The following is a 24,493-nucleotide window of genomic DNA, read 5'->3' as shown; positions in this document are numbered from 1 at the left end:
CCACTGGCCACAGCCTCCGAGCCCCCTGCCCTCCAGCCACGTGCCATGTCCCCAGAACATACCCACAGTCCACCCAGCAGATGGTGCCTTGTCCTTTCACTGCCTGGGCCACAGTGGACAGTAACCTGAGATGACTTTCAGCTGCAGCCTCTGTAAAAAAACAAACAACCAAATATTAAACATCTGTGCCCACGGACACCAGGCCATCCTGCCATCTTCTCTTGGGGGCAGGGAAGGAAGGAAGAAAGGAGACCAGTCCAGAACCCCTGTTAAAATACCGTCCCGGTGACCAACAGTTCTGGGAGGATCGCCCAGCTCACTCCAGGAACCCCTGCTCCTGCCACATTCCTGGGCCCTTCCTCATGGACAGAGAACCCCCACATAAGCCACACCTCCTGTAAGCCACGCCTCCTGTAAGCAAGCCACGCCTCCTGTAAGCCATGCCTCACCCCTCACTCCTGGAAGCATCTCTGAGCAAAATAGGTAACTCCCAGGAGAGTCTCTGACTCACTATCTTTCTGGGACAAATTTTGAAAAATTTATAACCACATAATGACAATTCTGTAACTGAAGTGGGAAATGAGTTTGCCAATTCCACCCTTGTCTGTCCTGGGAGCTGATGAGGGCAGAGGCCCGATCCTTCCTTCCTTTGTCCATCACACACGCATCTAGGGGCCCTCGGTACAACCTGGCGATCAGATGAAGTTTACATGTGACACTAGTCTCTGACAGACCAATGCCAAGTGTACCCACGTCAGATGTCATAGCCCACTTCCCAGGAAGTGGCAGGGGAGAAACTGGGCCGGGCCGTACCTCGGGCGTCAGCTGCAGGACCGCAGACCAGGCCTTGGGCAGGATGGAGTGGACATGAGAAAGGAAGAGTGCTTTGCTGGGCCAGGTGTCAACTCCTGTGGGTCTGGGCAAAGCACCTGGACTCTATTGTAGGAGGGCAGGTTCTTGGGGACGGAGCCTCTGTGGCCAGGATTTAGCACGGCCAGCCTGCAAGGTCCCACTGCCGAGTGGCTGTGGCCAGTGTGTCACCTCCCCCTGCCATACCTGTGAGCGCATGTGAAAGGCCTGCCAGGCAGACACTGGTGGGGAGAGCAGTCTGCTGCCTTCCCCCTCCGATACGTTCCAAAGCCAAGCAGACATGGTGTCTGAATTATTTGCCTCCACAGATCTCCTTTTCTAGTGTGGAGAATGGTAGCTGTTTGTGAACACAAAGCGTGCGGAGCCTTTATGGAAGTGAACAAAAAGCATCATTCTAGAACAGTGCCAGGAACCCCACCAGGGCACCAGGAGGAGGGTGCGGTGGAGGGGGAAAGGCCATCACTCAGCAGGCAGATGGGCTCTGGGGAGCGGGGGAGGGAAACTGGAGTAGAGGGATAGGCAGCACCCCTCCCCTAGCCCTGCGGAAAGGGAGCCCTGCCTGGAAGGCCGGCAGGGGAGAAACCCAGTTACTGTGCTGTCCTGAAAGCCCACGCACAGTCACAAATCTAGTGACAGGCCTGGGGAGGAGGCAAGAAGGTAGAAAAACCACCCACGGCCACTGCCAACGCAGGAAGGAGCCGGCACCCGGGAAGCATGAGACTACGCTTGGGTGAGGGCTGGAGAGAAAATAAGACCTCTGGGCCCTGCCTCCTGCCCTGCAAGCCCCATCTGGAGACCCCATCCACCTTCCCACCCTCTAACTAACCCAAACCATTTCCTGGTGGCAGAGCCCTCCCGTCCCTGCAGAGGTAACACATCGCTTCCTCCCTCCAGCAGAAGAAACAAGCAGAGGTGGAGCAGGGACCAGCTCGATTGACCAGCTTGAACGGCGTCTACCATCTATCATCTACCAGCTGCGAGTCCTCAGACAAGTCAGCTTCTCTCTCCCAGCTTCAGCTCCTCTCTCATAACCTGGATGTTATCTGACAACCTGGCAGAGGAGTGAAGGGGACCGTCCTGCAGAAGGTCCTCGAGGCGTCCTTGTACGATGATGAGCTTCCGTGGCAGGACGTCGTACTCAGAGAGGAGCCGAGTGGCTCCCACACTGACAACCACCAGCTCCAGGAGCACCCACGGGGTGAGCCACACTTATCAGGGCCCTACACCCAGGCCTCAGGAGCAGCTCTGCTTCTCCTTGGCCTCAGTTTACCCCTGTTCCTGACAGCAGAGAAATGTTAGTCACATGCTGGGCTCCCAACAACAACCTCAGAGAGCATCTGCCAGGCTGCACAAGAGCAAGGAGCAGCATGTGCCAGGGTGCTGGGAGGGTACGGGCTCCAGGAGGGACATACGTCCAAAACATCCATCAGCCCCAGTGCCAACGAGTGTCAAGGATGAGCTGCAGGGAGAGCTGTGCCCGGAACTGGCCCAGCCACTGGCTTTTGCTTCTCCAGGGCACGGAGAACTTGGCATCCTCAGGAGCAGCGAAAACACTTAACTGTGCTGGAATAATATCAACAGTCTGATGTTCAAAGTCACAGCCAAGAGCCCAGCAAACCTCTCTCCATCCATTCTGCCCTCGCCAGTCCCAAGGTCAGAGGAGGCAAGCTGCTGCTCCCACCCCCGCTGAAGCCGCCCTGAGCCCAGTCCAAACTCAGCCTTGTGTTCCAATCCCAGAGTAGGATAGATGGGGGCCAGGCAGGGTCAGAGCTGCCAGCCTGGGTGCATGTCCCCAAGCCTGGGACCAACTCAGCTGGCGACGGGCTGGCCCAGGCTGTTCGTCAACAGCCCTGGAGAAGCATGCCCTGGCAGGGCTGGCCTGTGCCTGTCCAGGAAGTCAGAATGTCCATCCCCAGTATCCACAGTCCTCTGTCCTCCTTCACACTCATGCCCTCTCCTGAGGCAATGAGGCTTTTTCTAAGAAACACTTATAGAAGAGAAGTGAATGACCTCTCAGGGATCCCAGATCAGCAGAACTAACGCCCCTCCGGGCCTCTGCCGTCTCCTGAGGAAAGCAGACAAACACGGTGTCCCTAGGACCCTCCCTGACTGGCTGTTGGTCCTAAGGTCTCCGTCTCCCACCTCTGGCCCCTCTCATTCCCTTCCTATCGCATGCCATCCCCAAAGGTGAGCCCAGGCCAGGCACTCACCGGATTTGGAGTAAAGCACCAATACATTATTCCGGGTCCTGAGAAGTTTTTTCAAGTCCTTGGGGTCAGAGATCCTCTCGATGAGTGAGGAGACCTTTGTGGAGGACAGCCATCCTGGCAGGACAACCTGCAAATGAAGGAGACAAAGACAGTGAGCCCCGGGTCCCAGCCAGGCCTGAGGAAGAACAGGTGCCCACAGACCTGCTGCCTACAGCTTACCTCACTTCAGAGGGATGAGGGCACACCAACCCTTCTCAGGAGACTAGAGCTGCCCTTCACCTCATCCCCTTGCCAAGTCACCACACACCCCAAGACACTTCCCTGTCCACTCTCAGCCTCCACGTCCCTCTCTTCTCCACGCACTATCATAACGCTGCACGGACTGCATACAACACAAGCATGTGCGTGGACATATTTGCCACCCCCTCAATCAAGACCTCTCTGGGAGGCCAGTGTCTACATGCTACACTGCATCACACACCGGAGCAATGCGAAGACTCCATCCCACTCAGGAGCACCGAAACACAAAATCCACAGAGAAATAAGATCACCTCTGAGGTTCAGAATGGGAATGGGTGGTGAGGGCGTTTCTGCTTGCCCTACTCAGCCAATGATGGCAGGAAACAAACCAACAGAAATGAGCGGATTGTCCCCAAGAAGCCTGCAAACCTTGGGCACTGGAGGTACCAGGCACCTCCACGGGCATGTGTAAGATGAAAGCAATGCGCGCGCGCGCGCGTGTGTGTTAAACACATGAATAAGGAGAAGTCACACAGCAGATCCCCTCACCCAGCCCACACAGCTGGCCAATAGCCCCTTGCCTGGTTGGCAGAAGGCACAGGGGTTACTACATGTCCACTAAAATAAGGAAAGCTCTGCTGGGAGACACCAGGCAGAGGGTGGGAGTGTGGCCCTGAGAGAAAAGAGGAGATTAAGGGAAGTCTATGAACTAAACCTTGAGATCAACCCTCCGCATGATCCCATCCCCTAGCACCCCTTTTCCAGAATGCTGCCAGTCTTGTTCCCCCAGGCAGGAGATTAGAGAATTTTTCTCAGGAGAAACTGAGAAGCACAAGAAAAACAATCTAAAGACAGTGACTTGGAGATCCTCCCATGGAACAGCTGAATTCCCACTCCAATCCCTAATGTGAGGTGCTCTCAGTAAACAAGTGCCCCCCCCCCCCCACACGCAGTCTCTGATCAGTGCTAGTTAGTGCCTTGCTCTTCAATACACACAGATAACAAGGTTCACCAGATATCTGAGGAAAGCCCTTAACATAAAAGGGGCGAAAACAAACCAATGGAAAGATGAAACTAAAACCAAAAACAGCCAAATTAAAGCACAAACAGCCACATTAAAGGAACTCCAGAAAAAGAAGAAAACAGAGGACAAGAAATTATCAAAGAAATAATTTGAGAAAATACCCCAGAATTGAAGGATGCGAGCTTTTCAGTTGAGAGGGCCCAGCATCAAGAATAAAATTAACTCTCACCAAAATACATCTGTGCAAACATTCAGAACACTGCTGACAAAGAGCAGATGTGTGTTTCAAAGAAAAAAACACACACCACATATAAAAGACCAGGAGTCAGAATCGGCGTAAAGCTGGTCATCAGCACACTGGAAAACAACGAAGCATCACCTTTGCGATTATCAGGCAATGTGGTTTCCAACTGGAATTCTATCACCAGCCAAACTGTCAACGGTGAATACAAATTTACTCAGACTTCAGATCTCAGATGTGCACGATTTACCACCAATGCACTCTTTCTCAGGAAGCTACTAGAACTCATGCTCTACCAAAACAAGATGTAAATAAAAAATGACAAAGACATGGAATCTGGGAAACAAAGGATCCAAGAGAGGAAAGAGGCAAGAAGAATTACCATACTGATGGTGAAGAGAAGTCCGGGAAAACTGTCCAACAGCCTACAGAGCAACCAGCCCAGAATGGAGCCAGGACAGAGAAATATGGAGGAATGTAATCAATAAAAAGAGGCAACTGTCGATTATCTGATATGTTTAATCATATTGATCAGGGAAATTGTCTGACCAAAGTTACACAGCTAATGAAAAGCAGGGCCAGGACCCGAACCCCAGCCTCTCTCTTTGATCCCATGCCCTCTCAGTCCACTGCCTCTTTGCAGCCAGAAGTCTTGTTGAGTCTGAGCTCTGCCATTCAATAAGCTAAGATGGCTAAGCAACATCCCTCAACCTTCCAGAGGCTTAATGCCTCTCACATCTGACATGGAGATAATAATACCTCCCTCATGGGACTGCTGGAAGGATAAAATGGGATAACTTATCGAACATACTTTATAAATCATAAAGCACTCCAATAGCATCGTTACCATAATATGTAATACAAATTTCTACCTCAGCAGAACAGAAGACAGAAATGTAGCCACATTCTAGTGCTTCTAAATATAATCTGCCATTAGGTTTCAAGGTTCCTTCTCCCCAGGGTGAAACCATCCAGGAGGAGGAGTTGAGGAACGATCTCTCCCTCATTCTGCCCGGCCAGAGCTGTGGACAAGGCCTACAGACCACTGCCCTCAGGCAGCCCACCTTGAGAGCTCACCAAAAAGTTAATTCCACTTTATTGTTATGTGTTATTTAGTTTACTGCTCCCAGAGAACGAATGGACTTCAGACTAAAGAGTTCATAGCTCAATGCACATGACTAAAGGAAAAAAGAAAAAAAAAATCTGTTGGAAAAACACACTGACTCTGCTCTGGTTTTAATCCTCAGATAATCTGCAGTGAAGAAAAACAACTACCTTTGCCCAGTGCCTGGGGATTTTGACCTGTGGACCAGCCCTCCTGAAACTGGCAGGCATCTGTGCTTCTGGAACTGGGGAGAAGGAAAAGGGGTGGTGGTGGTGGTGGGGGGGGGGGGGGCAGCCCAGTGCCCGCCTGCCCAGGCAGCACAGTGGCGTAGCTGGGCCGCAGCGACAGCCGAGTCTACAACAGAAACCACAAGAGCCGACCCACAGCTTCCTTCCTATAAAACCCAGAGAGTCCCTCAGGTCATCTAAACATCGGCCACCCCCAGAGTAAACAAACCACAGCCCAGGCCCAGCTAGCCACCAAACCCTCTGACCCAGTGCTCACCCTCACACAGCAGAGAGCTGAAGCTCAACCAGAGACACACCGAGCAAATTGCCTCTGCTTGAACACCGTCACCGGGCATGGCATTGGCGCTTACACGGGCACTGCCCATAGCCGGTCTTCATGGAGGGTCCGTCTCCTCCCCACCTCCCCATCCCTACCCCGTCCCCTAGACTAGAGCTAGTTCTGGAGGACAGGGCCCAGAACAGCACCTGGCCCCTTGCAAGCCACAGGAACTGTTCGTCCAGCATAATAAACATGACAAGGCACACTGGTTACCATCCTGGCCTCTGCAGAGATCACCGCTAGGAGCACATTACACGGTGAGTCCATGGCAGCTCTCGGGAGACCGGGAAGGGACCGCTGACACCAGGCCGACCACAGCACAGCCAGTGAGGGCCTGGGTGGGAGCACGGCGGCGGGAGAGGGCGGGTGGGGCCAGGTCTTGAAAACCTGGCTCCTAGAGAACTGCATTTGGCCATGACCTCAGACTGGGCAGCCACTAGGAAGCTGGAGGTGGAGGACCCGCTGGGTGGCTGCCCAAGTGGAAAGAAATGGGTCAATCCAAGAGTCTTGGGGAAAAACAACAGAACTCAATGGCTATTCCTATGTAAGCAAGGAAGGAAGAGAGAAGAGGTTAAAATGACCCCAAGGATTCTGAACAATAGCCAAAAATGGAAGCATTGAGAAGCAGCAGGGGCTTTGTCGTCTGATGCCGAGGAAGGTGATAATGAGCTCAGGCATGGGCATGTGGACAATAAGGCACCCCATTCAGGCTGGGGAGTCAGTCTGGGGTCGAGGCTCAGAGGGAGGAAAGACAGGAGGACAGTCAGAAGGAAAAGGTGAGAAGTGCTCTGTCAACACAGACCAAAGAGGAGACACACAAAAAGGCGGTGATTGATCTGCAGGCAAAGTCCCAGGACAATCTGAAATGATCTCAGTAGCAGAGTGGGAAGCGAGTGCTTTAAAGAGACAGCATGCCCAGCGCAGGAGCTGGGTGACCCTGCAGGGTCGGGAGAAGGATGGGCTGTCTTGGTTGCCCATGTGTGGGCACAGGAGAGGCAGGGTCTGGAGATTTGGGAGTGACAGGGGAACACAGGCCTATAGCCAGTTCCAGGGGAGACCTGCGAGGCTTACTTAGCATCTCTGAGATTGGGGAGGATGAAAAGCCTGTGTCTGCCTCAGACCCGCACCTTAGCAGGCAACCACAGGGACAGCCAGGAGGGCCGCCCTTGCTCCCTCCCCTAAGCCCCAGGGGATGCTGCTCCAGCCACTTAACATTCTCCTGTCTCCTCCACTTCAGTCTATTTTAACCTTTGCAATGTGCACGCTCCCTTCTTTCCTTAAGATGCAGCTCCAGTGAGCCCTGGATCACCTCCCAGGGCCATCCTGCAGATTTCTTAAGCCACGACCCACAAACCTTGATAATGACAATAACTATGGCAACAATAACAGTGTTAATGATGCACAGACCCTCTGCTTGGTCAGGCCCCCAGGGGAGAGGGCAGCGCCAACCTCCCAACTGCTCCTGGGCTCGGCGGGCTCTTTACGGTCTAAGTCATTCCCTTTAGAAGTAGAAGAGAGAAAAAATCCCCTCTGTTCACCATGCAAACTCCTGATGGGCTGCAATAATTGCTTTCTTTCTGCTCCTCGACCCACAGCTTTAACAGGATTTGTATCAGGGCTGGGCTGCCCGTGGGCTGGGCTGAGACCCATAAGCCATTCCCCCAGTGCGGAGCAAAGCAAAGCAAAGCAAAGCAAAGCAAAGCAAAGCAAAGCAAAGCAAAGCAAAGCAAAGCTTGGGAAGGATGGGGAATACAGGTCCCCAAAGGTCCCACTGGCATCAGAGAGCCAGTGCCCACCCATCAGAGTGCCCCCAGCCCCTGTCACAGTAGCACCTCGCTTCGAACACCAGGCCTCCATCCTCAAGCCCCTTTCTCCCAGCAGAGTGCAAGGCCCTCTTCAGACCCAGCAGCCCCCGGGTCTCCGTCGCATGACTCCTCACCCCACCTCCACCAAGGTGGGAGGCAATAGGGTCAAGGAAACTGGGTTCCCTCCTCATCTTCCAGACTCAGCAGTGTCCTCCTAACAGTGACCCTCCAGCCTACACACCCCAGGGTTAAACACCTGGACAGAGCACCGCTTCTGGAGTCAAACCCGGGTTCATACCCAGGCGCCCTCATTCATAGCAAGATGATCTCAGATGTCACTATACCTCTCAGGGTCATTTCCCCACCTGTCAGCAGGGGGAAATGCTGACACCTGCCTTGCGGGGTTGGCTGAGGATTAAACGAGAGGAGAGGAGGGGAAGTACACAGAGAACCTAACATAATGCTTGGCAAACAGAAGTACATAATAATCGTAATTATCTGTAGTAGTACCATTAGCGAGACTAATCAGTGACAGAGCAAGGACAACAGTAAAATGGGCACCACCTCTTCCTCTCCAGGGCCCAGGCTGCAATCAGGCAAAATAGCACATCAGGCAGGAAGACGCATGCACGTACACACACTCAGCATCATAAAACCTGGGGCAAAACCCATCTGCACAGTGACCCAGGCCAGAGGCCAGGCAGCACCTGCAGAACGTGCTCTCCAGGTCCTGTGCCCATTTGCCCCTCACAAAACCCGATGAGTGGGCACTGGCCTCCTCCTGCAGAGAGGAAACTGCGGCTCAGAGAGGCTAAATTACTCGTCAAGGCCGCACGGTAGGTAAGCAGTAGAGCTAGGACCAGAGCTTAGGTCTCCCAGCTCCTGACCAGAGGAGGTGGTCTGCTTCTCTCAACCCAAGCTCCCTGGACCGGGGCAACCTCCTTCCCAGGAAGGGCCCATCAAAACCGCCAGGAGAAGCCCTCCTCTTCCAGAATCCCATGGCAAGGAGGGTCCCAGCAGAGACTTCCACGAGCCCTCTGCTTCCTGCTAGCCTAGAGCACCAGGGGTCTGTCCCTTATCAGGGTCCTGGGGCCAGTAGGCCAGACCTGCTGTTAATCAGATCTCATACAGAAGTCTGTGCCTCTTCCACCACCCTCTCGCTCTAACACACAGCTCATACAAGCTCCCCTCTCTCCTCATAAGCTCACCCACCAGCGCCACAGGACTACAGAGATAAAGAGTCATACAATTCTGGAAAATAATCGGGAGAACAGTCCTTTACACATCACACCCTCGGCTTTTAAAAGCTCTCGATCGCTGGGGCGCGTGCCAGCACCCTCATGGTCTCTATCGCCAGGCAGGCTGTCTGTCCTCATAGATTCATTATTCAATGCAGATCACGAAGCCAGAGCATTCAATTATGTAACAGCAGCTTGCTAAAGGAAAAAGATTTAAGGACAGAAGTTTAACATTTAGGGGAAAGGGTGGAGGTGGGACTTGACCTTTTTGGCTTTGTCACCTGAAAAAAAAAAAAAATACCCTTCTTATGTTGGGAAGAAACTAGTTAAATGTAGTGTAACCCACATTTTGCTCAAAATAGTTGTGAAATGTGAGAATCTATAAGTCTAGATTCTTAAGAAGTTGGTGGTAAAGGGATTCAGGAAAAAGGTTAAAAGCAGATGACCTGAGCCCAAGGTCAGAGAACGTGAGCTGGCTGAGAAGTTGGAGCTGGAGGTTTGATGGAAGGAGCCGGGAAGCCCAAATGTTGTACTGCCCTGGATGTTTACGGGCTGTGTGACCTTGGACAAGTCCTCTCTCCTTCTCTACGTATCAGTGTCTTCCTCTGTAAATGAAGGAGCTCAAGGTGATTTCCAAAGTCCGCTCCCACTGTGGCATTTGGCAAATCTATTCCCACGACCCCTACTGGAGAAGTACTAGGACTTCGTTACACCTTCTCAAGCGGAGTTTCTCTGGACACGCGGCCACCCACATTGAAAGCCACACCTCTCAGCTTTCCTTGCAGCAAGTGTGGCTATGGGACTAAATTTCAGCCCCGGGAATGCAAGCAGGAGTGTTATAGGAACTTTTAGGAACTGTCCCTAAGAGACATCTAATATAAGTCTTCTTGGTCCCCTCCTCCTACTTGTCAGTCCAGCGGAGACAAGGAGGAGAACGCACTTGCCAAAGGTGTGAGGTAACACGAGAGAAGACACCTGGGTCCCAGGGATATACGGGCCCTGGAACCCCCTTTCCAGGCTTCTCCATTAGTGAATAACTGCTCTTCTGAAGGCACGGTCATTCTGTGTTTTCTAGCACACACACACAAACAGACTTTGAGTACCAACTGCAACAGAAGCTTTAACTAGAAAGAAATATTAACAGCTGCTCCTGGGATATTTCAAAGTATCACAGGCATTAAGCCATGCATTACACTTCCAATACATTGTAATAAGGAAAGAGACAGAGAGAATATCAAGGGTTTGATTTACTATGTGCCTGCTAGTTACCCAGGTTTCACCTTGCCTGTTCTTATTGGGTATCTTGGTCACCTGGTGCCAGCTACCCACAAATAAGAGGACATTTAGCTAGTAACGCTCCTATTTCCCTACAGCCTCAGCCCTTTGCTAGAAAGGGGACCGGAAGGCCAGGACATCCCTGGCAGCCTCCAGGCTGTAGTTGGGCTGGTTGGTTCCCCAATACAGGACTCCTCTCAACATTCTTCACACTCCAGCCTCCAGGTAGCCCCCCAGAGCCAAGGACTCAAACTCTCCTGAAGCTGCTCAACCTAGTGGGGCCCAGGGAGGTGGGGAAACTAAACATGTTCGTACACAGAAGTCCCAGTCCTTCATCTTACCTTTTCATGTTGGCTAGCTCCCGTCATTAGAAAGTTCAAATTCGGCCCCCTCCCACACCATTCTGTCAGCTTATCACACTCTGAAGATAGCCAACACATTCCCTCTGAGGACTCTGTAGGTGAAATATCCCAACCCCTCAGGTGTGCGTGCCTTCAAGTCCCACACTGTCGCAAACGACCTGCCCTAGACACAGCCATGCTCCTGACCCCCAGAGCTAACCCAACGCTGGGAGCAGCTAGTCAGAGCCTGAAAAGATGTATGTGCTACATGACACTATAATTTATTTTGGGAAATAAATACCTATGCTTTCATAATTCAAAATAACGGGAAATTAATCTCAACGCAAATCTTGACTGGTGGGTCACAGTTTTAAAAAATAAGAAAGCTGAGCCCGGCCGGCGTGGCTCAGTGGTTGAGCGTCAACCTATGAACCAGGAGTTCACGGTTCGATTCCCGGTCAAGGGCACATGCTCAGGTTGCAGGCTCAATCCCCAGTGGGGGCCATGCAGGAGGCAGCGGACCAATGATTCTCTCTCATCACTGATGTTTCTAGCTCTCTCTCCCTTTCCCTTCGTGACTGAAATCAATAAAAAATATACTGATAAAATTAAAATGTTGAGAAACACCATTAGTGAATCTCTTAAAATATGGTGCTCAACTGTCTGTCACACAGTGCTGGCAAAAGCCTGAACTAGTACAATTCTTTTGGAAAGCTACTTGGCACAATTTATCCAGTATCTTAACAGTATTTATGCTCCTTGACTGGTAATTCCACTTCTGGGAATGTGTCCTGAGGAAATGAGGGGAGGTCTGACACAGATATGACTCACATGGTCCTACTCACAGGAGACAAGCATTGTAAACAGCCTAAGTATCTAACAGTGGAGGAATGGTTATTTAGAGTAAGCCACTAGACAGAATAATAGAGCCATTTAAATGATGTTTCCAAAGACTGTGCAATGAAAAAAATACTTGTTTTAATGTTAAGTTTTAAAAGGCAGAATTCAAAATATGCCTGGTATGAATACAACTATATGCAAAATTATGCTCAGAAAAAGACTGGAAGGAAAAGAAAAATGCACCAAAGTAAGACTGTCCTTGGCGAGATTTTTATTCTCCCCCTTTGTCTATTTTTCTAACTCGCTATAATAGGCATGTCCAATTTTAATATTTAAAGAAAAACAAATTACCTCCATTTGGCCACCATCGTGGAAATAATTAACAATCTCAAAGTCTCTCCCCCACATGAAAATGTAACTGCACAGTGGAGAAGCCTTGACTAAGGAATCAACACTAACATCACCAGGAATGGGTCAATGGACCTCATACACCTCCTGATAGAATGAGCTAAAGAGAAACATCGTCAAAAACCAAAAGAGGGGACAGTCTTAAAAAATGTCAAGGTCACCAAAGACAAAGACTGAGAAACTGGTCCAGCTTAAAGGAGATTAAAGAGCTCAGACAATTAAATTCAACGTGTGGTTCTGTACTGAGTCCTGAGCCAAAACGCCACATTCCTGATTTTTGTCCCTGTGGTATGGTTATGTAAGAGAATGCCCTTGCCTTTTAAGAAACACTGAAGGCCCTGGCTGTTGTGGCTCAGACGGTTGGGCATCATCTTGTGCACCGAAAGGCTGCTGGTTCGATTTCCTGTCAGGAATATATAAGTGAAATATCCCAACCCCTTTGCTAGTAAGGGGACCGGAAGGCCAGGACATCCCTATATATGTCCTATATATATGTACTATATATGTCGGGGTACATGCCTGGGTTGAGGGCTCAATCTCTGGTAGGGGTGTGCAGGAGGCAGCCAATTGATGTTTTACTCTCACTTTGATGTTTCTCTCTCTCTCTCCCTCTCCCTTCTTCTCTCTCTAAAAATCAACAAAAAGATCCTTTTAAAAAAGATAAATACTGAAGTATCACAGGAAGCAAAGGAACATCATCTCTACACTGTATATATGTAGAGGGAAAGTATCATAAAACAAATGAGATGAAATGTTAGTATTTGTGGAATATGGGTAAAGGACAGACAGGAATCCTTTGTATTCTTGCAACTCTTGTATCAGTCAGAAAATATTTCAAAATTAGAGCTAGGGGAAAAAAGGTTACCTAAAGACAAAAACAGAGATGCCAAGAACACCTTCCACAGGCCTTTGGTAAAGGTCCACCACCCCACAGTGCTCATGGCACTCTCCGCGTAAGAGCAGTGCTGACCTGCCTGAATTCACTTCTGGCTGCCGGCTGCTCCTCTGCTCCCCTCACATTATGTAGTTGTTATAAGAAGCATCATATGGAATCTGCAAAGTATGTGCATACAACACATACCTAAAATGTCTTGGGCAAGAGAGAGAGACATATACAAAAGAACACTGATTTTAAAATATGAGTAATTTATGCCCCTTGAAAGGGCAAAGGTTGAGCATCTGTCTCCAACCACCGTGGCTAAACACCATTCTTTACAAGGAGTGAGGCCTAACCTCAAACCAAGTTTGGGGATTTCACCAGCAATGCTTCCCAGTGTTCAAATGTCTACCCAGCAGCCTTCAAAATAAAAACTATCACCATAAGTCCCTGAATGGCAAGTGTGTGTGTGTGTGTGTGTGTGTGTGATAGAAAGAGAGAGAGAGAGAAAGAGAGAGAGAGAGAACACAAGACTGACCCTGGGATGTGGGACCCACTCACTAGCTGAAGAAGCTACATGTGTTTATCCTATCTAATAAAGAGGAAATATGCAAATTGACCATCACTCCAACACACAAGATGTCCATCCCCATGTGGTCAAAGATGGCTGCCACAAGATGGCCAGCAGGGCCGGGCAGTTGGGGGGGACCAGGGATGCAGGGGAGGGTATTTGGGGGCAACCAGGCCTGCAGGGGAGGGCAGTTGGGGGCGACCAGACCTACAGGGGAGGGCAGTTGGGGGTGACCAGGCCTGCAGGGGAGGGAAGTTGGAAGGGACAAGGCCTGCAGGGAAGGGCAGTAGGGGCAACCAGGCTTGCAAGGGAGGGCAGTTAGGGGTGACTGGGCCAGCAGGGGAGGGCAGTTGGGGGTGACCAGGCTGGCAGATGAGGGCAGTTGGGGGCAATTGGGTTGGCAGGGGAGCAGTTAGGCATCAATCAGACTGGCAGGGGAGTGGTTAGGGGGAATCAGGCAGGCAGGCAAGCGGTTGGGAGCAAGCAGTCCTGGATTGTGAGAGGGACGTCCCAGATTGGAGAGGGTGCAGGCTGGGCTGAGGGACACACACACACACACCCACCCCCATGCATGAATTTCGTGCATTGGGCCTCTAGTCCTATATAATAAAAGGTTAATATGCAAATTGACTGAACAGCAGAACAACCAGTCGCTATGATACGCACTGACCACCAGGGGGCAGATGCTCAATGCAGGAGCTGCCCCCTGGTGGCCAGTGTGCTCCCACAGGGGGAGTGTTGTTCAGCCAGAAGCCGGGCTCACGGCTGGCAAGTGCAGCGGCGGTGGTGGGAGCCTCTCTGCCCCTGTGGCAGTGCTAAGGATGTCCGACTGACGGCTTAGGCCAGTTCCCCATCAGTCAGACCTCCCCCAAGGGCTCCTAAACTGCGAGAGGGTGCAGGCCGGGCTGAGGGACATGCCTTCTTCCCCCTCGCCCCCTGAGTGTGCAAATTCTGTGTGCTGGGCCTCTAGTTAAGAATAAGAGAGAAATGGGGAAGTAGTTAGGAAGGAACCTAAGAGCAGATTCTTTCATTTCAAAATCCAGGGCCTAGCAATCAGCCCAGGATCATGGTAACAGCTGAAGTACAGAGTGCTTATTGTGTGACCAGGAGCAAGCTAAGCAGTTCACCTTGGCAAGTGAATGAAGTAGGCACCTCTGTTATACCTATTTTATAGAGAAGGAAACTGAGACTGAGAGGTGTTTAGAAACTTGCTCGGCATTACACAGCACGTAGGATGAGAGCTGTGACTCAGACCCAAGTCTGACAGACGCTGGCACGGAGTGGAGCACAAAACAGCAGAGTCCTGGAGCCACGCACCTCTGGTTGCTAGCTCCTGTAAGTTCAGGGTGTCCCCCAAAATGTACTCACTCTTTGAATAATTATTAATTCCAATGGGTTACATCTGAAAAGAGAGAAACATCCATTGAGCCAGTGGTTCTCAACCTTCTGGCCCTTTAAAACAGTTCCTCATGTTGTGACCCCCAACCATAAAATTATTTTCGTCGCTACTTCATAACTGTAATTTTGCTACTGTTATGAATCGTAATGTAAATATCTGATATGCAGGATGGTCTTAGGCGACCCCTGTGAAAGGGTCATTCGACCGCCAAAGGGGTTGCGACCCACAGGTTGACAACTGCTGCTTGAGCTATGAGCTGTTAAAGTGTGTACACATTTTGGGGGGACACCCTGTACAAAGCCAGCTATCCTTTTTATATTTTTGCTTCCTTTAAAAACCACATTTTATACACACAGTATGGTCCCCCCGACCCCATAGTCCCTGCAGCACAAATGTGGCTGTCAACAAGGGACAATGGGGCAGGGGGGCAGGACAACTGATCCGAGAGCTTATAAAAACAGGTTTTCTTATCCTGAAATTGCAACCGCAGTGCATTTAACCAGGACTTCGGCCCTAAAGCCCTAATGTTTTGGAAAAACCTCTCTGAGAGCCAAGAGGGCTTGGCTCGCTGCCAGCCTGGGCACATGTGACACAGGCTAACGAGAAAGGGCTGGTAGCAACAGTGCATCAGGCAGCAGGAAGGGAGGAAGAGCAGGTGAATTCTCACTCCGGAAATCCAGCTCTGCCTCAAAGCTCCGATCGTTGATAAGAAAACAATTCAGGTGCTCATGACCCATGTGTACATCGAGCTTTTTCAGACATTATCGCCTTCAATCCTTCAGCGCTGAGAGCCTCAACCAGCGTTTTCCACCCTGCAGGCCTTAACCCAAGAGCCGAGTCATAAAATCAATTCCGTGAGTTACCACCTGCATTTTTTAATGACATTAAATAGAAACATCAGTGTGTACCACAGGTGGCAAATACTAAGTATTCAGTGAAATGTATCTGTTATATGTATATACATATGCACTTAGCTATAATGATTAAATGTATAATTATTCTTGCAGGGGTTGCAGTAAACATGTTTGAAAAACAACTAGAAATAATCAGTGTGGGATGTGGTACTATCCCCACTTTGGAGATGTGAACACCGAGGCTCAAAGGAGTTAAGGGACGGGCCTTGGGTGAAGCCTAAATGGCAGCACCAGGACTCAGGGTGTTGTGAGCACAGCTCCCATGCTCTTCTCTTTGCCCATCCATGTGAATACTTCCCACTGGTGCCCTCGAGCTCCCTCCCACTCCCTACAGATGCACCCAGAACAAGACCCAGAGGCCAGGAAGTCCGCTTTCCCTTCCCATCTAGCTGCTGAATGTGAGCTCCTGAAAAGCGCTGCGATGACAACCTGATCCATCTTTCCTCTCTGCCTGCAAGCCCGCAATTCCCCACGTGCCTTCAAAGAGAAGCGAAAACCGCACCTGCTCAGCCAAGTGATGCCTCACAGTGTCACTCGTGTGTGTGGCCCGAGACGTGGGCAAAACTTGGGCTACACCACTCGGTGGAGAGCAGCAACCTTGGCTACCCAAATATTACCCACCCCGTAAACTGTTAACTTACCAATGTGTCTGGTTGGTAGCTGCACAACAGGCTTTTCAGAAATACAGATTCCTGAGCCTTATCCTGGAAGTAAATCCACGTTTAGACACACTCCCTTAGGCTGGTTTGGATTCACAGCCAGGTTGGAAAACCTCTACCACTGGCCCATCTTTTAAAAAACCGCTTTCTGGTCCCCACGCCACTCTTTCCTTCACAGCCAGAATTTCCCATCTCCCGTTCTCTCCTACCCACCCCTCATTCCTCTCAGATCGGCCCCACCACCAAAATGGTTCTCGATGGGGGTTCAACAATAACCTCCACACGGATAACCCTACAGGAACCTCCAGTTCCCGGTTTGTCCAACCTCTTGAACCTGGAGGAACACTCTTGGTCCCCCTTCTACCTCTCCAGCCACCCTTCCTGTCTTCTTTGGGAACATTTATCTCCCTAGCCTTTAAATGTTGAGGGTCCCTGGGGCTCACGCAGTCCACCTTCTCCTTCCTCTCTGCCCTCTCCCCGCGTCTGGCCACCTCCTAGGCAGCACCCCTAAATTCACATCTCCAGCCCAGGCCTCCCTTCTGAGCACCACACCCTCACATCCTATAGTGAGCATATTTCAAAGTGTTATTGAACTCTTTCATAAGGGACCCACAAAAATAAAAGTTACTTCAAAAGAGGATATAAGAAAAGGTTATAAAAAAGATTTTTTAAAAAGAAGTTATAAGAAAGTAATATGCATGACTGATTTTTAAAAAAGGATCCGGATACAAGATTGCTAAATTAGAGACCAAACTGGTGAGTGTCCCGCAGGGCGATAACCTGCAGGTCTCTCTTCTCTACCAAACAGAAATCATTTGCATCTTCTCTAAGTCACGGAGGCTGGGTCCTAAAGGATAGTAAGCGAAGTCACATTCTCCAGAGCACCTGAGGGGGCTCCTTAGACAGGGCTGCAGTGTGACATTAAAAAGTCACTAAATCATCTTTTATTTCCAAAATGTGGGATAATTTTCCTTTTCCCTGGGGTCTATGAATTTGGATGGGGAAACATCTTCATTTTCCTTCACAATGCATGTAGGTAACAAACAGTACCCGTGGCTTTGCCATTAACAGAAATCACATTTTCTCGTCACATTACAGTTGGTGCAGAGGTCTTGAAACACTGTTTATGCTACTTAAAATTATAGAATTTAGCAAACCTAACACTAGATCTTCTCATATGATATAAACAAAGAAACAGAAATGTTCTTTTACCACGTGTGTGCTATGTTTTGATAACTGTATTTCAGCATCTCTGGTTTCCTTTATAACCCTATGCGTTGTTTTACAGGTTATTCTAAGAAAGGGCCCACAAGTCCTCCGAGAAGCCTTTCCTGACTCCCTGTCACACTTTCTCTCCCACCTCAGGCTTCCTCCTTCCAGCACTTTCTACCTGAATTAAATAACAAATCGGTGGTTCTCCCACTAAGCCTTAGTGACTAAGCAATGGGACAAAGGGATGGTGTCCACCTTATTTATCATCGTGTCCCCAATGCCTTAGCATGGTAGGTCTGACTCCTAAGAGACTCCCAAGAAATATCTGGTTTTTTTTAAAAAAGAAAGACCTGTTGAATGAATGAGGATCTGTGACACGCAGAGCATGCAGACCGTCGCACACATTCCTTTCAAATAAGGGCCCAAGGTGAGACCCTCCATAGAGCAAACCTCCTTGTTCCCCAGAGCCTGCCCTACTTGGCCCAACAGCAGAGCTTCCAGCCAAGCCCATGTGTCGGCTCAGGTACTAAATCATCTTTATGTGTAAGCCCCAGCTTAGAGCCCTCGACCTGGATCTCCGTTAATACCTTCCAAGGCAAGGATTAAAGGATCTGCTCATGAATTAAAGACATCTGCTCATGCCAGGGGGTTGGAGAGCGGTAGGATTCTTGCGGGGGATGGATTTCTACTCCCACCCCAGCCAGTTATAATGAGTTGGAAAGGCCGAAGCCAGGCCCAGGCTCACCATCAGGCCATCTGGGAAAAGAGTGCGCATCAAACTGGGGACCCAGTATGACCCTGGGGAACCCAAAGGCTCTTCTAACTCCACACTCAGTGTGAGTGTGTAGCCTGTACCACATGATTACAAAGCTAATTACAGTGGGGCCTTGACTACGAGTGTCCCGACTAACGAGTTTTTTGAGATACCAGCTGTCTCTCAGCCGATTTTTTGCATTGAGTTGACAGAGTAATTTGAGTTAACGAGCTCCTTAACGAGCTCAGTCTCGGAACGAATTAAACTCGTAAGTCAAGGCCCCATTGTACTTAGAAGTGGTCGCACACTGGTGTGTGGGAAGAGGCCCTGTGGACCTAAGGTGGTCAGAGGGAACCGCAAACTGGAGCTGAGAAGGGAGTGATGAGAAAGGTGGGACGACTGTCCAGCTGGCGGCCCGTCCAGCTGGCAGCCCCTGCTCCCCTACTCAGGCCATCAGGGAGCTAAAGAGCAGGTTTCAGGGACACCCCAGGAAAATGGCTGGTGTTGCTATTTCAGAAAACAGCACCTAGCAACCTGGCTGCTTAATCACTCAGGTGAGCCCCTGAGAACTATTGCTGTGTCTCAACCTTCTGTCTACCCCTCCACCTTCCAGGCCACACCCCCACTCTTGTCTGATACTCTATCTCCTCCCACCTCTCTGTCCACCCACCCATCCCTCTCCTCTACGGGGAACGGCATTTAATCCCCTTATCTCCCCCAGTTAACATGGGAATCAAGACTACACAGACGTGAAATATGTGGAAATGCTTTGCACACTCGAAAGCCTTCCTCAAATGTACCAGGTTTTGAGGAACCTCCATACCAGGGTGCCTATGGAAAATGGAAACCCCTCAAATGTACGGCTCTAGTCAGTGCTGCAGGATGGGCCAGGTGATGGGCCCGGCAATGGGGATCATTGCGCTCCTCCCCTTCCCCACTGGGACCTAGGATGCCAGGTGTGGAAAAAAAGGAAGAAATGGGGGGGGGGGGGAGAGCAGGGTGGGGCAAATAAACCATCAAAGTCTGGGTAATGTAAGAGAACTTAGGCTGTCCTTACAGCCCATGCATCACTCTCAGGCCCACTGTGATTCAGACAGCCTACAATACCTACCACAATGGCCAAGCAAGACACAAGAGCCCTACAGAACAAAACCACAATGCTGGGCGAACCCTCCAGGGAGGCAGTGTGGTTGGTCTATCCATTCTCAAGAGAGGCTCCACTTTCAGAAGAAAGGAGAGAGGAAAAAAAGAGCACTTAAATCCTTAGCCCCTCTGCAATCTCCCCGCCGCCACCCCTTGCACCAGGGGCAAGGAGCGAGGCAAGAGCCAGCTCCAAGGAACTGTGATAGAAAGAATGCCAGTAGCACAGGGCGTCCCCATTCACATCTCTCTGCTCACACCCGTTTTGGCCATTCACTGTCCACCACCTCCTCCTAACTGGCTTCCCCAGCACCTTCTCTGGCAACTTGAAATGAAAGCTGTGGCTCCCACTTATTGGGCTCCCAGGGCCCAGCGCTGTGCTGGGTGCTTCCTGTTATTTCTGACCCTTTCAACTCTGCAAGATGGATATTATGACCACCATTTACAAACAGGAAAACTGAGGCAGGGCCCAAGGTCACACAGCTCCTGAGTGTCCAGCTGGCTAAAAGCCCACGTTCTTTCCACTCCGCCACACTAGACAACAGAGAAGTAAGAGGAATAAAGAGTTGTTCTGAGGAAATTAATCCGGTCTCTCCCATTCCAACCCTTGCTATTCAAAGGGCAGCTTTCATCATGTCTCTCCATTATCTACAGAATCGAGTCCCCAAAGTGGGCATTTAAGCTTCTTTACGATCCACTCTTGCAGTCTTACTCCCCAATTCCCAGACTCAAATCCTTCCTACCAGCCAGCCAGGCCCACCTCGCCTCATTGCCCACATTACTGTCTGGAAAGGTTTCCTTTCTCTGTGGGCAACACGGATTCCTTCAACCAAGCATGGACTGGGGAGGACTGCATGCCAGGGCCTGGGCTAGGTGCTGGGGACACAACAGCCAGGACAGGGAGGATCCACTGCCACGGAGCTCAGAGTCTGCCCTCCTTGTGAGGCGTGAGCTGGGGGCATTCAGCGCCCCACAGCCTGGCCTTTGCCCGAATCCACAGCATTCAGTGTTTGCCACTCACACGGCAGTCGGCCATTCCTCCAACTTACATGCCAGTTCTACTTCAAATCTTCCTCTGTAATGTGTTTATTTCCGCGGGAAAAGTGCACTCCAGGTTCCAAACAGCATTATAAATGGCAATTAGGTGCCAGGCCAGCCCACAGAAGCCTATTAAATATATAATGTCGACTCTAAATACGTGCACATGAAAAGCTCTGCAGGAGAGACGGGGCAAACATCTCCTGCTTCCTGCACCTCCGCCCACCAGGTTCTGAGCTTCAAGCCACCATCAGGGAAGAGGTCTCAGCAGTGGCTCTGGAGGAGGGAAGCAGGTGGGGGGCCTGGGATGACAGAGATGGAGTGGGCAGAACCCTGATTTATAAGCAGGAGCCTGGCTCTAATCCCAGCTCTGCCTTTAGAAACAGGGTGGCCTTGAGTGAGTCCCTTCCCTATCGAAGCCTCACTTTTCTTTTACAAAATGAGAGAGCTGGGTGAGATCATTTTCAACTTTCATTTTTCAAAAGGATACTGTAAACCACTCCTTATCCCCAAATATGGACATCACCTCAGGAGAATGAACAAGTTTTCAAACTGAAAATATTTGGATTCATGAAAAAAACGACTCACCATTGTCATTTTTCCAACTTGTCTGTGGACCAGTGAAAACGTCGTCACAGCCCAGCCCCAGGGCTTGGCCAGCTGCAGCAGGGAGCTGAGCTGGACAGCAGGAGGGGTCAGTCTGCCACAGGCGTGAGGACAGAACAGCTCAGCCGCCTCAGCTGCAGGCCCTGAGGGCAGAGACACCCAGCCAGGAAGGGCTGGAAGCCACTTGTCCCAAGTGCTGACTGTGACTCCTTCTACCCCTATATTCTTCTGGAAGGCTGAGGCTCCCAAAAGAACCTTTTCAAAAATGTTCCCTTATGAACTTTTCTGAGCAAAAACTAATCTATATTCATGTGCAACACTTGGAAAACGCAGAGAAGCATAAGCAAAGAAGTAAGCAAAAGCCACCCACAACTCCACCTTCCAGACCAGCCACTGTTCACTTTGCTGCACTGCTAATTCCTCCAACACTTATGTAGCCATCTTCAGCCACCTGGGATTTGGTTCTGCATCTGCTTTTCCCCTTCCTATCACACTAGGAAACTTTCCCATACCCTTAGACATCCTTTATTAGCATCACAGAATATTTTCATAATAAACATAGCACTCTAGTAAATATAAATATTCTTCATAAACATGACTTCCCATGGGATGGACAGGGCCAAAAGTCATTTAACCATGCCACTACTGTTGAGCATGTATGCCATTTCCATATTTTTGCGATTAAAACATGTGGTGGGTGTACATCCTGTCCATGAAACTCTACAGACTCCTTTATACTTCTTTATATGGCTCAGGTCACAGTCCAGTGCTGTGCACCTATCAGCCCTCAGTAAATATTGAGTGAACAAAGAAACTCGATCCACTCCCGGACCTGGAAGCCCTTGCCAGAGGGACACAGAGCTTAGATTGACAGAAGCCACCCTTGTGTCCACCAGCCACTCCCCACTGACGGTGCACCTATGCCTCACACCTGCTAAGCCAAGGGCTTCGGGAAAGGAGAAAACGGCAATTCCTTGCTGAGGATCCCCAGGTTCTCGTGTTCTCAGCAAACCTAACCGCTCTTCTGAACCCCTGGGTGGAGGGCACCTGCAGACCTCAACACTGACTCCCACACGCCCTCCAGACTGCCACCCACTGCCTCAGGAAAGCCATGGCCGCCCTCCCTCTGAGTGAAGGGATGGCTCCCCTTCTCTGCCGACCCACGGCAACACAGGATGGCAGGGACAATGTGTATTTTGCTCTCCACCCAAAATCCAACCCAGCGCCCAACAATGTGGTTGATAAATATTTGTTGAATGAAACTTCTTTCCAGTCACATTCCCAAGCCCTTTATTTTCACAGGAGGGAGGGGGAAAGGAAGAAGGGAGGAAAGCAGGACCTCCTGAAACAGCCCAAGTGGAAAGACCTCACAGGAAATCCCACCAGAGATGGTCCCCTCTGCGCCCTCCTGGGGTCCTGCCTGTCCCAGAGGCGGGCCAGGGCCAGCAGGCTCCAGGGAACAGAATGCAAGCGATCATCAAGCACAAGGAGACACGGGTGAAGTGACTCTGCCCCACGCCAGCCTGGTTCTCTCCCAGAGGGAGAATGGTCAGACTAGGGGTAGGGAGCTTCCAGAAGAAGGGCCACGCCCCACTGGGGATCCCCAAAGGGCAGGGCATTAGGAGATGGAAGTATTGAAACCAATTCAAGCCACACAATTTTTTTTCTCCTCCTGTTTGCCCGGCATCCTTGCCACACCCAAAAGGGGAGAGAAGAAAAAAAAAAATAAAAACTTGAAAAATCTGGGTTGGAGAGGGTGCCAGTAGCAGGAAGTTCCTTAAAACTTCAGGAAAAAAGAAGCCAAGATGGTCTTAAAATAAGGGAGACCAGGAGTCATGGGAAAAGGTGGAAGGAGGCCCGCACATGATCCCACCGCACATCCACAGGAACACCAGGCAACACGAAGGCCAACCCTGGAAGCTCTGGACCCTGCGGGCACACCCACTCAGACCTCTCCCAGGGATGTGCTGGAGGCGTCACTCCCAGCACCGGGACCACCCCTCCTCCACTCTTGTGTGATTTTGCAGTTTACAGAGCTTCCTCCTCGGATTTCTCATCCGACCCCCCGGGGCAACCTTGCGAGGTGGGTATCTTTAACGTTCCCATTTCAAAGGTGAGGAGACTAAATCAGATACATGAAATGATACATGAAACGATACACGCGTCACCTGGCCAGAAAGTGGCCGGGGTTGGAGCCAGCCTCAGTCGGGTGTAGGGGCAGAACTCCCCGCGGGCGGGGGCCAGGTGCGGACCGGCAGTTTCCCAGCCGCCCAGGGCTGACACCAAGAAGCAGGTGACCCTAACACAAGGTTTCCGGCAGTGCGGGGCGGGGGGGGGGGCGGGGGGGGGGGGGGGGAAGCACCCCGATTCCACACGGCACTCACACAGGTGCAGGGCCCGGAGTCTGGGGCGCGGCGCACCCTCCCCCCACCCGCGGGCGTCCCGCCCCAGCCGGCGGCCGCCCCCTGACCTGCACCCCCGCAAAGTTGTGTCCCCCGCGCTAACACCCTGCGAGGGATCGCCCAGCGCCTTCGGGCTCCCTCCAGCCCCCGTGGCCCGGAGCAATCTGAGGGGAGGACACGGGGCCAGCTCCGTGCTTCCCCTGCAGCCTCCGGTCTCACCGGCCTGGGACACACGCCCCGACCCCAGTGGCAGGAGGCAGCTCCCCGCGCGTCCAGGATGGGCCGGCAGGAGGGCGCGCGGACCCGCACGCTGGGCGCACGTGCTGGCCCCGGCCCGGACCGCTGTGCCAAAGCCTCACCCAGATCGCCAGCAGCAGCAGCAGCAGCAGCCACGCCGACCCGGCCCGCGCCATCCCAGCCGCCGCTGCCCACGGCCGGCTCCGGTCTCCACTGGGGCTCCCGCGCCCACAGCTCCGCCGGGTCCAAATGCCACCGCCACTTCCCAACTGCACCCCGCCTCCGAGTTCCCGGTGCCACGTCTGCCAAAGCATGCGCACCGGGCGGGGAGAGGCGTCCAGGAAGAAGTGCTTGCTGGGAGCTGTAGTTTGCAGCAAGGCTGGGCTGTAAGACCTGTAGGTGTGAAGTTGGCCCCAAGGCCAAGCAGGAGCTTGAGTGGATTATGAAATGGCACGGTCCGGGAAGGCAATTAATTTGGGACATCACTCTGTGCCTAGAACTTTAGAAAGGGCCTCATTCA

The 24,493-nt window shown here is 51.2% G+C and overlaps 1 protein-coding gene across 1 annotated transcript in view; it reads right to left on the bottom strand.

The window, feature by feature from the left end:
* The window catches only part of PDIA5 (protein disulfide isomerase family A member 5), an 83,699-nt gene extending 59,460 nt beyond the window's left edge, over positions 1 to 24,239 (bottom strand). The window contains exons 1-3 of the mRNA XM_070406346.1: positions 24,096 to 24,239; positions 3,081 to 3,207; positions 63 to 150 (exon numbers count right to left, since the gene is read on the bottom strand). Of these exons, the coding sequence (XP_070262447.1) occupies positions 63 to 150; positions 3,081 to 3,207; positions 24,096 to 24,149 (269 nt within the window). The 5' untranslated portion in view covers positions 24,150 to 24,239. The remainder of the gene's footprint in view (positions 1 to 62; positions 151 to 3,080; positions 3,208 to 24,095) is intronic.
* Positions 24,240 to 24,493: the final 254 nt, after the last annotated feature.

This window comes from Myotis yumanensis, unplaced genomic scaffold (genome assembly GCF_028538775.1).
Source record: "Myotis yumanensis isolate MYYU_CA2020_CCGP unplaced genomic scaffold, mMyoYum1.0.hap1 SCAF_2, whole genome shotgun sequence".
Taxonomy (NCBI): Eukaryota; Metazoa; Chordata; class Mammalia; order Chiroptera; family Vespertilionidae; genus Myotis; species Myotis yumanensis.
The sequence above is the reverse complement of the archived record's forward strand: the minus strand, read 5'-3'. Positions and strand labels throughout refer to the sequence as shown.